Source organism: Sphaerodactylus townsendi, linkage group LG08 (genome assembly GCF_021028975.2).
Source record: "Sphaerodactylus townsendi isolate TG3544 linkage group LG08, MPM_Stown_v2.3, whole genome shotgun sequence".
Lineage (NCBI taxonomy): Eukaryota > Metazoa > Chordata > Lepidosauria > Squamata > Sphaerodactylidae > Sphaerodactylus > Sphaerodactylus townsendi.
In genome coordinates, this window is record NC_059432.1 from 24,280,028 (window position 1) to 24,294,058 (window position 14,031).

A 14,031-nucleotide genomic window follows, 5' to 3' on the forward strand; every position below is an offset into this window, starting at 1 on the left:
GTCATTTAATTCTCCCCAGTGGAGAAAGGAGGACAGACTCTTTTCCATTTCTTCCCAGTTATAACCTTGGGATATTATAAACTGAAAAGAGCAATACTACATAGTGGGAGATACAAATACTGGTATCTCCATCCCTACCCTCCAGTACTTTCAGCGGGAATACTTTGTATTTTACACAAATTAAGGTCCCAACCTACAGCTAAGAACTGGTATACTTGCAGAAAATTAACAGAATGGGGATGAAACAGTCTGTTCAGGATAACAGGCAGAATGTTAATTGAAGTACTATTTCAGCTAAACAGAAGAAGAAGAAGAGTTTGGATTTATATCCCACCTTTCTCTCCTGTAAGGGGACTCAAGGTGGCTTACAAACTCCTTTCCCCATCTCCCTCCACAACAGACATCCTGTGAGGTAGATGGGGCTGAGAGAATTCCAAAGAACTGTGACTAGTGCAAGGTCACCCAGCAGGAAAGTAGGAGTGCGGAAACACATCTGGTTCACCAGATAAGCCTCTGCCATTCAGGTGGAGGAGTGGGGAATCAAACCCGCTTCTCCAGATTAGAATCCACCTGCTCTTAACCACTGCACCACGCTGGCCCAACTGGAGTAAAGATACTTAAGGAAACACAGGAACAGTCGATAACTTACAGAGCCTACAGAATGTTAAGAAGAGTTTGATATAAATTACTTTACAGATGATACTCAACTCAAAGCAAAACTAAATATCTTGTGCCATAAACAAAAAAGGCAAAGCACTGGGTCATTACTAACCCACGGGGAGGTTGTCACATTCACAACATTTACTAGACAGACTTTATGAGGTGGTTTGCGATTGCCTTCTCCAGTCATCTACAGTTGACCCCCAGCAAGCTGGGTGCTCATTTTACTGACCTCAGAAGGATGGAAGGCTGAGTCAACCTTGAGTTAGCTACCCAAAACCAACTTCCATCGGGATCAAACTCAGGTTGTGAGAAGCTTTGACTGCTATACTGCGGCTTACCACTCTGTCCCAGGGGGTTCCTTGTTCTGTCATATGAAGAATATAAAATACTAGAAAGGGTTTTTAGCTATCTGCTGGCTTTTGTGCATATTTCATTGTAAGCCAGACTGAACAAAAGGAAGGAAACATTTTCTAAAAAATAAATGTTAGGCTGCTAGTCAATCTCTTTCACATATGGCAAAGTAGTAAAAAAGACAGTCTTGCACACAGTCCACCCACTTTTCAGCCATTTAATAGCTTCTAATCTTAACTAGGTAACAGATTGTAATAGTATACCAACAGGTGTACTATTACAATCTATTACCTATTGGAGATTAGAAACTACCAATTGGCTGAAATGAGATTTTGAGCATATTTGTCCATGGCAACTAAAGTGGTTTGAGCTTATTATTGGAAAGGACACAGCACCTTTCATTTACAACTGGCTGAGAAAAATTCTTTATACAGTCGAATAAAAAAACAACACCTTATTGGGATAAATCTTATTTTGTGCCAGTGGAGCAGTACTTGCAGAAGCAAATTTCCTACTTTAACTGCCACCTGCAGCCTGTCCTGACCCCGAGCTCAGTGAACCCCAGGGAGCAGCACAGGGGTAAAATGCAAAATTCAAACACACACACTTCCAACAGAGGAAAACATGGTTAAGATTCAGACTGCAGAAATAGACAAAATTAGCACTATGTACCACGCAATTGAATAGCAAAGTATAATGTATTTATTAATTAGTCTAATATATAACAAATGCAGCTACAGTATTATACTGATATGTTTTAACATTGGGTGAATTACACTTTTATTTTATTGAAGAGAAAAATATTGTTATACGTGCACTTGAAGGAATGTTTCAAATACATACACCTGAACCAACCTTACCCTACTTTGGTAACCAGGTGTAAGATCTTGAATATTGCCTTGTGCATTTGACTGGGAACACCAAGTCACAGAAATGGACTCTAAGTGCGTTTTATTCTCTTAGAACTACATGACAGCAATTCTCTTTATTAATATACAGTTTTACAAACTGTTGTATGTTATATACTGAAGATATGGGACACTGGAAATCAGCAGATAGCCTTTGATCTGCCCTCAGATATCCTCACATCTAACACCGCAGCAAAAAATGTTTACCTCTAAGGATTGTTGTGAAAGCGCATAAAGAGCAAAACAAAATATAAAAACAAGAGAGCCACTGCCATAAAACAAAATGTTAGTTCCCACATTTCAAGACATCAGGACTGAGGGTCTTCACATGTTACAAAATTCTTATACAGAAGGCACTTGGTTATAAAAAGATGCATATCTGAAAATTGCTCCAAAGGTCCTGAAACTGTGATGCTAATGCCCAATTTTTAAAATTTTATAATGGAGAACTGCACAGCAGTACAGGAATTTTATAAAATGTGAAGGAGTACGTCACGGCATCATAGTGCCCTGAATCATTTGCGCTTGTACTCTCAGCACCGCCTAAAAAGGTGGATTGCAGGCTGTTTTCACTGTCAGTTAGCTTGACAACATAAATAACCTTATAGGAAAATCTCAGCAAGGCACATATTAGGGGAAATTAAGAAGGAACCGAGAAATGAAAAGAAAACCAAAAGGTGCTCTCAGCAAACAGCGTGCCACATTGTGTAACTGTTCCTGGAATGCTCCAATAGTAGAAAAAATATCCCTTGACGCAGAAAAGCATTCTGTGAAGGAGGAAGTTGGTTTAGAACCCTTCTCTGTAACATGCAGCTTTCTACATACAGGATTTTAAAAATATGCAATGAAGCAATGAATCAAGTCATTTGCTCATTCTGGGTCTAATATGCAATACTTCTGGCACATGAATAAAAATCCATAAAGCATAAAGCAATCTAGATACGCGTTTTAGAAGGTATGGACAAAAATGGGAATACTTACCATGCAATAAGCCTGCTGCTGAACCCAGCTGATGTAGTCATTTCTTATGTCTATCAAATCTTGTACTTCATGTATGTAGAATTTATCATACTGTATGATTTGTCCCCCTTTTTCATTTACCTAAATTAAAAAAGCAACATTTTATCATTAAGAATATTTTACATTCCATTCCACTAAAACTACAAACATTTTCAAACTCCTAAACTTAACACCTATGGGAGTTACCCCATCTTTTGAAGCAAATGTTTGACAAAACAGACTCAAGAAAAGACCATTTTCCTTTATAAATATAAAAAATACCAACGTGCAGAAGAACAAAGATGTGTACAGAAAATTAAAAGCATGTACATTTCCCAGAAAGAACTCAGTAGAGGCAGCCTATAGCAAGCTTTCACAGCTTTGAAAAAATTCAGCACATTTCAAACCACTAAGCATAAGAACTGAGAAATGCCATTTCTTTAATCATTGTAGAGCCCTGAACTCCAAAATCACATTTATTTTAAAATATGGCACACTGCCTATTGCTGCAGTCATTTATTTTATTTAAGTGTTTTAACCCACCATTCAATGAGGACTCAAAGCAACTTATAGCATCAAAAGAATTTAAAAACTGCACAGCAGAAAAACATTGTATTGTCGAAGGCTTTCGTGGCTGGAATCACTAGGATGTTGTGAGTTTTCTGGGTTGTATGGCCGTGTTCTAATAGTATTTTCTCCTGACGTTTTGCCTGAATCTGTGGCTGGCATCTTGACAATATTACTGGAATATGACCATGCAATCCGGAAGTCACAACATCTAGAAAAACATTAAATTCTACAAATACTTAAACACAGGTTGACCAATAACTCAAAGCAGGTAGTAATAACTTTTTTTTTTGCTGTCAAGTCACAGCTGATTTATGGCAACCCCAGATGGGTTTCAAGACAAGAGACAGTTTGCCATTGCCTTCCTCTATGTCACAACCCTTGACTTCTGGTCTGGTCTGACATCCAAAATACTTGATAGGCCTACCTTGCTTACTTTCTGAGATCTGACAAGATCAGGCTAGGCTGGGCTATCCAAGTCAGTGCAGTAACAACTCTAACCCATGAGGAAAGCAGTCTCTCCCCTTGCAGCCAGCAGGCACAATTAACTCACTAGCTATTTCTGAAAAAGTTTCCTTCAAATTGTATCATATTTCTTCTGTTATATGGTTTTAAGCGTTGAAATTCAATTTCTGCAGTTTTGCCTACAGCAAAATACTACTGAAGCTAGCTAATTCTTCACAAAATAAAATTTAACTCAGTTTATGATGTGGTGGGCCTCTGCGAGTAGCAGAGAGCTGGACTAGATGGACTCTGGTCTGATCCAGCTGGCTTGTTCTTATGTTCTTATGATGTGGCCCATCCCACTGTGGCTTAAGTGAAAACATGGCTAAATGTCCCATTTGCTAAAGATGCAAAAATCAGGTATTCTATAGCTTAAAAAAAAATTCTATCTCACGTTCTATTTGTATTTCCACTTATGAGGACACAAGGAAATGTTCTTTGCCCACTGCTCAAAACACAAATGCTAAACCCCGAATGGTCCACATAGACAGAAAGAAAGGCAGAAAAACTTTAGCTTCAATTATGTTAATACTAAAATGCACTCAGTGGTTTAAATATGGATACAAAGCGATAAGAAACATACCCTGTACAAAATTTCCAAAACTTTGAGGGCAGTATGTAAACAGCTATTGAAGATTCTTTGCTCTGAAGGAGGAATGCCGATCTTATTCAGTTTCAAAAGATGAACCACAACATCCTTGTAAAGTTCCACTACTTTGAGAAATAATGGAGGCTCCAATAAAGACCACCAGTTTTCTACAAATAAAGGGGGGGGGGGAGATTGAGCAATTTACATACAGATAAAAATACCATACAACTTAACTGGACTTGTATGTAACTAATATTATTTGTTGTATCAATTTATCAGTTGTTCCACATCATACAAGGTAGAATATTCCTTACTACAGATGTTCCCAAATAAAGACCCTGCTGTCTAATCTTATATTGTGTTATCAAGTTGCTTGGTTTCATTCAGACAAGACAAGACCCGACCCAGTTTAAGATCAGAAGTTACATGCCCTAGTGCTCTTGGACATTTTTTCATTGGATACAGAAATCTGGATTATTGTCGAAGGCTTTCACGGCCGGATTCAACTGGTTGTGGTGGGTTTTCCGGGCTGTGTGGCCGTGGTCTGGTGGATCTTGTTCCTAACGTTTCGCCTGCATCTGCGGCTGGCATCTTCAGAGGTGTATCACCGAGGGAAGTCTGTTACACTGTGTACACCAGACCACGGCCACACAGCCCGGAAAACCCACCACAACCAGGCAGAAATTGTTTTCAGGAAGGCAGCCACGTTGGTCCACAGTAGCAGAACTAGATTATAGTCCAGTATTTTGGGATTATAAACTATTGAGAATCAAAGCTCCCGAAGAGAAATCTTATTGGTCTCAAAGGTGCTACAGGACTAGAATCTAACTCAGCCAAAATATTATATCTTTATCAAAACAAATAAACTGAGGCCCAGCAATCTCTCTTTCGAAAATGTTTTTAAAGAGCTTAAAATCTCGTTTAAATGGCCATTTTCAAGACCTTTCTAACTAGGAAATATCACATCCCTAAATTTAGGAATGTGATCATCAAACAGCTCCTTTATTACACAGAGACATCAGGAGTAAGGTCTCAGGAATTGGTTCCTTCTTGGCTGCAGCACCTTAGGAGAATTACCATATTAATTTAGACTGAGAAACGATCAGCTTGGGAGGAGATGGTGCCTTATATTTTGATGAGGTGGGTGCCCTCTCAAAGATATTCGAAGAGTTGTGTGATATGAGAAAGGAGCAGTCATTTCTGATAGGAGTTGAATTTAGGATTCACTCATATGATTGAATGGTTCAATGTTTAAAAACTAGCACGTCCCAAAATTACAAGCAGAGGTTATTCTTATAGGGTAGCAGTATTTTTCATATAGAAATATCAAGGTATGCAGGCAGCAACATTTCTCTTTGTAAACATAATTATCACTGAGGAGTCATAGAGCCCTTCGGGGATTGGGTGGGATATAAATCCAAAAATAAACAAACATACATATGAAAATTCATAGTTGAAGAGGTTTTTTAAAAAAAACTTTAAAAAAAGAACTTACCAAGAACTTTTAGTGGAGCTTTTTCTAGGTTTGTAATTGCTGCAGCAAATGGAATTGCTAGTGTCATGTAATTGTTTGAATCACTCATCAGCGGACATTCTGGCAGGGTTAAAAACAGTCTTAGGGCTTCAACATCAGGGAAGGCACTGGTCAGTTTAGGAATAAGATTCTTCTCCAAACTAGCTGCCACCTAAAAATGTTGTTCAAAGCAAGATTCTGGATTTAACTTTAAAACACTTTCAAGAAAAACACAAACAGATTCATATAACCAGATGAAAAACTGGAATAGAAAATTCATTTGCACAGAAGTGTTTTCATGATAAAAGAAACACCAGAGACCTTCAGTAAGCATCCTGAGAACAAATGTTTCTTGACATCAAGAACAGTTAGCAATTATGCTATACATTTCTGTTCTGGCCTATAACACATATTCATGTGTACTTATTTCAGCCCTAAAAATAATAAAAATGCAGCGCTTATTTAAAAAATCACAAAACTATTTCTCACATAGCTACATCAGAACCATTCCTGCAATTTGCATTTTCAAACAAATAATACAAACGCTCCATTAGAAGCCTAAAATTTCAAATTCACAGTAAAAAGAAGGATCCAGAAGTTACTATTAGACATCATCTGGAATGGGAGAATACTAAATTGAAGGAGGATTTACAGAACCAACCTGCTGAGATATGTGTGGATGCTCTGGCTGTATAAGTTTATGAAAAAGAAGTCGAGCAGCATTCATATCAATTCCTGAGACTCTGGCACTAGTTCTGTAGTGATCATCATTACTACAGAAAGAACAGAAAATTCAGCTTTCTTCATGCATTACACAGGAGTCAACATTGTAATGTTAAAATCAGGAGTTTAAAATAAGGCACACTACCCACGCACCTGATAGCTAAAAAGCTCCCATTTAGGCATCCGGTGGAGGAAAATGTTCCATCTATTTCACTATTTAAAAATGAAAAAAAAATTAATACAACACAATGGCTCATTCCGCACATGCAGAATAATGCACTTTCAAACTGCTTTCAGTGCTCTTTGAAGCTGTGCGGAATAGCAAAATCCACTTGCAAACAGTTGTGAAAGTGGTTTGAAAACGCATTATTTGGCGTGTGCGGAAGGGGCCAATGTTTAAATAGATTGTAACTTTTACAGATGGCATTATATTCACTGGTTAACTGTGCTCATTACAGTATCCTCAGAAGAACTGAATCCTCATTAAGAAACTGAACAGATGACCTGTACTCAAAACTGCCCATTCACAGCTAGAATATTTCAGAAAGACTACCCACTCTGCTGTAAAAACTTAAGCTTGGTTCCAGCATGAACCAAAAGACATAGTAAAAGAAAACCTTAGGTGACATTTAAACTAATTACTACTTCCCCTGCATCTTTTTTGTTTTTACCTGTACACTTTCAAAAGATGCATTCAAATGTTGAAGCCTCACTGATAACTCAGTAAAAGAGACGAAGACAACTGGTTATAGAATAGGGCAAAGAGCAGGAACGTAATTTGTTCTTACTTGGCTATTTCCCCAGGAAGCCTTCCAGGACAGCTCAGCAGTCTCTGAAGGAAGCCTTCATTCACAGTCCAGATTTGCTTCGAAGCATTAGGATATCTGAAGTCATCTGGGGGAATCAAATCCTACATTTGGCAAATTACACATATCAATACATACAGCTTTTTGAACAACAAACCAATATATTTAAATTGTGGCCCTCTTATGTGTTGGAGTTTTATTCTGCCAGTACTTGTTATCTTGACCTTTATTCTCTACTTCTTGCTTATGAAACACTACATATTAGCAGAATCCACACAAATTTAGATAAAGGAACAGATTAAAACCCCTTTTTAAAGAGAGATTCAATCTGAATTCTTTCAGATAAATGTCCCCTCTTTTTAGGATAGATAACACCCTTCATACAGCTTTCACTGACTTTTATGCAAGCATCCAGCTACTCTAGATTTCCATTACATTCAATGGAGCTGGGTGCTCATCTGAATCAGCAGCTGAAAAGTAAAACAAACATTTTCAATTACACCCTGAATTAAAGGCTGATTCTCATAATCAACAGACTTAAAAAAAACTGTAGTACAGTAAGTCATGCTCCTACGCAGGTAATCGTACATATAAAACTAGCAACACCATCAGACATCCACATCTACTGGATAGTCCAGAAGAAATCTTATCTGGACAAATCTGTATTCCCAGTTTTTAGCTTCTTGTAGCCTACAGAAAGCCCAGTCCCTGTATTTAATGAGAGGAAACGATGGTTTTCTTCAAATGCTAACGCCTGCGCTTCTGAACAATTCAAATAGAACATATCACAGCTGTTATCTAACATACCAGAGATGTAGGATTCAAACCAGGCCTTCCCAACATGGTGCCCATGGGCACCGTAAAGCTTGCTGACATCTTTTCTAGTCCCCTCCAAGTGTTCTTAGGATGAGGGTGGGGCCAGGCAGGGTTTTTGCCCAGCAAGGGTTCTGAATGGCTACTGGAGATATGACTGACTGTGTAGATTTTGTAAGTGTTGTTCTAGGAGCAGCTTCTACTATATCACAAGAACCTTAGCTGTGTGACTGAAGTACAGCTACGCTAATCATTTTATGGCTGACTCCACTTCTTATAGCAGCCATTCTGTGGAAGCCATGTTGTAGCTGTGCGCGCCAGGCCATGTCAGAATGCCAAAGGTGCCCGCATGCTCAAAAAAGTTGGAGACCCATGACTCAAACTAAGAACCGCATATGCCTCAAATGATATATCCTTTGCACAGTGAGCCAGCAACAAAGCAAAGCTTTTATAGTCAACTTCTGTACCACAATCAGATCATTTTCCACCAAATTCTACAGAATCTCAGCAACTGAAGATCTGAGAAATGCATGCGGTTTTAACAGGGCAAAAAAATAATAAAGTATATGATGAGGGCTATAGATTAACAGTTCTTAAATGAAACAAAGGAAAAACAATGTTAATGTAAAGTTGAGACTCCTGATAGCAAACAAACCCCAGTACACCATACTCAACACAGAAGCCAGTTGATAGATTAAAAGAAGAAGAAGAATTACCTCTGGCATAGAATAATGGGAAAAGCTTTGATCTCCACCAGAGAAAATCTTCTTTACACAATAATATTGTTCACCGTCTATAATTAAAATAAGATACAATTAAAACCCAGTAAGTTGAATAGACTATTATGCTGACACGGATACTTTAATTACAAAGGTATGAATGAACTTGAAAAACTCAAGGGTAGTATCATCGCTAGCTCTGCTAAGAACACGTCTGTATGCCAGCATTGATCACCACAATCAGAGAACCTTCTGTTCGGAGTTACATTGGCAATTATTATTTGGCACTATTACAGATGTGAATGCATTCAGCCAGAAACTAGATTAGCCTCGTAAAGGAGACACTTTCAAGAGGAGCAGCGATTTATCACACCTATGGTACACAGCAGATACAGCCTCAAACTCTGATGATGGTACCCATAAATGTATTCTCTGACTCATAATAATGACTCATTTAAGAATGACTCACTGGCATAATGCTTGACATATATTCACAGTTACCTGAATCTGGTGGGATCTGGCCACCATAAGGAAGCCAATTTCCTTTTACTGGGAAGGGGCTTTTCCTGTTACTGGTTGATCCTGTGCCTAACTGCCCATTGCCTCCAAGGCCAAAACAATAAATTCTTCCAGTTGAAGGAACAAACGCAGACGTGTGCTGCCTAAGGCAGAGGAAACGATACAGAAAGACATTCAAAAACAGCCTGAGAATGCTGTGGTACCCAACATAGAGCCATTCAAAATCCAACATAAATGGAACATTCAGTCTGCCATTGTAAGCTCAAATGGGCCCTGAGACTTCTCCCCAAGATAATGAAGTAGCAGTAGTAGACTAGAACAGCATGGCAGTCACTGGCACTCCTCCTGTCTAGGCAGCTGTACACATGAAAACGTCAGAGGATGGTTCAAAGGTAAAGCTGCTCATCTGTGCCAGCGCCAGGTCATTGCTGACCCATGGGGTGACCTCACACCATGACACTTATTAGGCAGACTGTGTTTACCGGGTGGTTTGCCATTGCCTTCCCCAGTCATCTACACTTCACCCTCAGCGAGCTGAGTACCCATTTTCCCCAACTCAGAAGGATGGAAAGCTGAGTCAACCTTGAGCCAGCTATTTGAAGCTGACTTTTGTTGGGATCGAACTCAGGTCATGAGGAGAGCTTTGACTACAGTACTGCAGCCACAGGGCACTTCAGAGGACAGTTACAAGGAAGAACACAACTAGGAGTCATTTACTAATATCTAGACATTACAGAAATGAATAACTTCAGGGTGGGGGGGAAAGGGACCAGATAGTTGAAACAGTTGGAAATTCAAGAGAGCCTTATATAGGATCCTAGGAAAGAGGGAGGGGCCCGGGCACAGCCGTAGAGAACCTGCTGGCACACATAATATCCTGGTTTCAATGCCTGACATCCCCAGTTAAAAGAATCAGGAAGTAGGTGATGTGAAGGACCACCACCTGCCACCCTGGAGAGCCACTCCCAGTCAGAATAGACAGTCCTGATCTTGATAGGCCACTGGTCTGACTCAGCAGAAGCCAGCTTCGAGTATTTTCTGAGTAACTGCAAGCAGAAGGAAACTGGAGGCAGATTTCCCCCCACTTTCTTTTTTCCACAGCTGGTCCCTGTGATCTCCATAGCCAGAATGTAGGGATCAGGAGAGCCTTGTGGACAAAGTGCTGCATAGCCCAGGCAGATGCAGTGCAGAGCGGGAACTGGGTGAAACTGACTCTAGGGCTCACAGAAGAGGATTTGACCTTATATCTCCTCTTCGCTGAGGCTCTCCATAACACATGGCCTACTGTCCATTTGGGGAGCTGTTGTGGGAAGGGAAGGGTCACAGCTCATGATTTCTAAAAACAATCCAGACACAGAAATCTATAGTGTCTAAAGAACATGTTCGTTGATTTAAACAAGCTATATAACTTAGTGCGTTCAAAAAAGCATCCAAGGCAACTTCCTGCCAATCCAATAAAGCAGTTTTGAATTGCATTAGGGTCACCTCACTGAAGTTTTCCCTTGTGTCTTATAAATCCAAAACTGTCTAAATCACAGCTGCCCCTTTTCCTAACATATCACCATGCCCGCTGCACTACAGCATGCAACCGGTAAGGATTACTGACTTTTTGTAGCCCCGCTCCAAGATAAGCCTTACCTTCCACAGGTTATTTGTGTGACTGTGCTCCCCATAAGTTCAAACACTTTCCTGGGGTTTACTTCATGGCTAGTCAAGTTGTGACCCAGTTGCCCGTAGCCTCCAGCTCCAAATGTAAACACCCCTCCTTGCTAAAAAAAAAAAAGGGGGGGGGGTGATTAGAAAGCCATACTTAGGTAACAAACAGACTGTCAGAAAAATACCAAATGCCTGTTCCAGCAAACACAAAGACGATAATATTTACACAGTAGAAATGACACTGCTCATCCCTACTATGTGAAAGTGTGAAGAACAAAACAGCCCCATAGTGCTAGATTTTAAAGTGTGTGAATAATAATCTGCAATTATTATTTTTCAAAAACACAGAACCCCAGATTGTTCCCTGCATCCTTTCCACTGCAGCTGAGTGGAAGCATCTGTGGCATTAACAGCAGCTTCCACATCCAGCAACCTTGCTCAAGATCAGCAGAAGAACCCTGAAGGAAAAGCGGAGTCTGCAACTCTCCCCTGTCAGGTTTGCAGAAAGCCTGGGAAGAGAGGGCCTGAATTCACATTCGTGGCAATAGGAGCCACTGGGAGATGAGGAAGGAAGATTTCTCCCTGGTTTGCTGCTGCCTTGATAACCCAATGCAAGAACTGAAAAATCTTATGGGTGTTGGGTTGAGTAATGGGGAGTGGTTATGCCTGTGAGGCATTTTGACCTAGATGGACTGTTTGTAAGCTTTGATGTACAAGCTTCTTTGAGACTGATCTTCAACGAAAAGGATGTTTTAAATAAATGAATGAATTCCCTTTTAAGTGTTGCCAACAGGCAACAGATAGGATCATCCTTTTAGCTTATACCAACATAAAATTGTTGGGCTGTATTTCATTATATTAACCTAGCTTCTGCCCCCCTTATTTGTCGCATGAACTACAGCTTCATGACTAGAAGCCGCCATAAGAAAAGCGCCAAAGATTCATTACTGAATAAGCAGCCCCCCTTAATGAATTTCAATGAAAGATTAAAAACAGCGTATCAGATTTCATTATGGTTCTGAATGGATAAATCTAATTTGAGAGTGCTATCTTTAAAAAAAAGAATAACCGACAGCACAGAACTGATAAAGGACTTATTAGGGGCCAATAAAGAAAAAGAAGTAGTCCCACATTACTAGTAATATCAGACTGTGAAAAGAGATTGTTTAAAAAGCTGTATGTGGACCTCGTGCCTGATCTGTAACAGGACTGCTGTTTTCACTTTTATTTTAAGAATATCTTCAAAAACTGCATAAATCATTTCTCCCTACTACTAGTCAAACAGTTTTAGAAATGAAATTAAGAGTTCAAGTTCTTATAAAATTACATCTTCTGTGTAGAAAAAGGGTATTTGTTCATTAAAACAGAAACTAAGTAAAATGTACTTACATTTACATATTCCCTTTGAATTTAAAAGAGAGCTTATATAGTAAGATTTACTTTAAAAATGTCAAGTTTAGTACACAACCACACCGTTAATGAGCATACAGAGATAAATCTTAGCTTCTGGCACTACGAAAAAGTGATATCCATCACTAAGGGAGGCACTGGCAAGGTTATCGGAGCCATGCATACAGAGGTCAAACAATAATCTTTCTAACAGGCACCTGGAAGCAAGACAAGGACCAGCTCCCGTATATCTCCCCTTCTCAAACTGTAAGTACTAATTTAATCATTATCTGCCAGCCACATGAGTAATGTTATGACACAGCACCGTGGGGAAACTGCAGACACTGAAATGCCAAATTGCTTACTCACTTTCCCGTGGGTTGACCACTTGTATGAAATGAAAGAAAAGCAAGTGGTTAAATCTAACATGTGACTTGCACTTCTCAGTAAGTGGGGGAAGAGTTCACAGCCCACACCCACCTATACAGGGTGTGGTATTTGAAAAAGAGCAGGCGCCCTGGTGAGCAACAGTGGCAGAAGTGTTCTTCCTGTCCCTTCTCCATACATAGCTGCTGTTCGCCATTATGCCACCTGAGACAGCTTGGCAGCTTTTGGCAACAGCCTTCCTATTTCTGGATGAACAGGCAGCCCAGCAGCATCAATGGCACAAGATTCAGTGCAGGTGAACATGTTCCTTGCCACCCACTATGTCCAATGCCTGACACTAAAGGCGATAAGTGCTTCATTTCTAGTACAGTACCTTTGTAAGAGCTGCAGTATGGTCTTCTCCACAAGAGATGTAAACAATTTTATGAGATCTTAGTGACTTTAGAAGATTGGGAACGTATCTATCTGAAAGTTGTAATAATGCAATATAAGACAGATGCTGAAACAAGTTATATGCAAAACCACTTCAAAATAATCAGCTATCAATATCAGATTTTTTTCAATATCAGTGTTTTTTTTTTAAATTAGGAATGTCCTCATTTTTTACTTAAAAGTTAGAATTTTTGTGAAACAGTGCAGGATAACAAATGTACCAGGAAGTCTTAAAACGATCTGTTTTGAAAATACCATTGTGAAAAATGAACAAGGCATTTGTAGAACTTCACAGACAACAAGTAACAGATTAACTTCAAAACGCTGCGCTGCAAAGAGAACCACAATATTCTTCAGCAGCTTTCTGTGTTTCAGTGGATCTCCCGGCTATCCTGCAGCAGCAAAGCACTGGTCATTGCTTGCTTATTTTTGTAAAGACAAACAATTTGCTCATACAAAATAGAGAAACAACAGAGAGAAGAGGAATATACTG

The 14,031-nt window shown here is 39.5% G+C and overlaps 1 protein-coding gene across 8 annotated transcripts in view; it reads right to left on the reverse strand.

The window, feature by feature from the left end:
- Positions 1–14,031, reverse strand: part of HERC4 (HECT and RLD domain containing E3 ubiquitin protein ligase 4) — a 47,213-nt gene that overhangs the window by 16,664 nt on the left and 16,518 nt on the right. For 7 of the 8 annotated variants that reach the window (XR_007245306.1, XR_007245308.1, XR_007245307.1 and 4 more), the window contains exons 7-16: positions 13,480–13,571; positions 11,313–11,443; positions 9,657–9,817; positions 9,153–9,229; positions 7,606–7,727; positions 6,971–7,030; positions 6,756–6,867; positions 6,077–6,266; positions 4,576–4,748; positions 2,904–3,023 (exon numbers count right to left, since the gene is read on the reverse strand). Coding sequence is in view for 3 of the 8 variants with exons in the window: in XM_048506455.1 (XP_048362412.1) it covers positions 2,904–3,023; positions 4,576–4,748; positions 6,077–6,266; positions 6,756–6,867; positions 6,971–7,030; positions 7,606–7,727; positions 9,153–9,229; positions 9,657–9,817; positions 11,313–11,443; positions 13,480–13,571 (1,238 nt within the window). In the remaining 5 variants the exon portion in view is untranslated. Of the gene's footprint in view, positions 1–2,903; positions 3,024–4,575; positions 4,749–6,076; positions 6,267–6,755; positions 6,868–6,970; positions 7,031–7,605; positions 7,728–9,152; positions 9,230–9,656; positions 9,818–11,312; positions 11,444–13,479; positions 13,572–14,031 lie in introns of those variants that run through there. The other variant, XR_007245310.1, reaches the window with a different exon arrangement.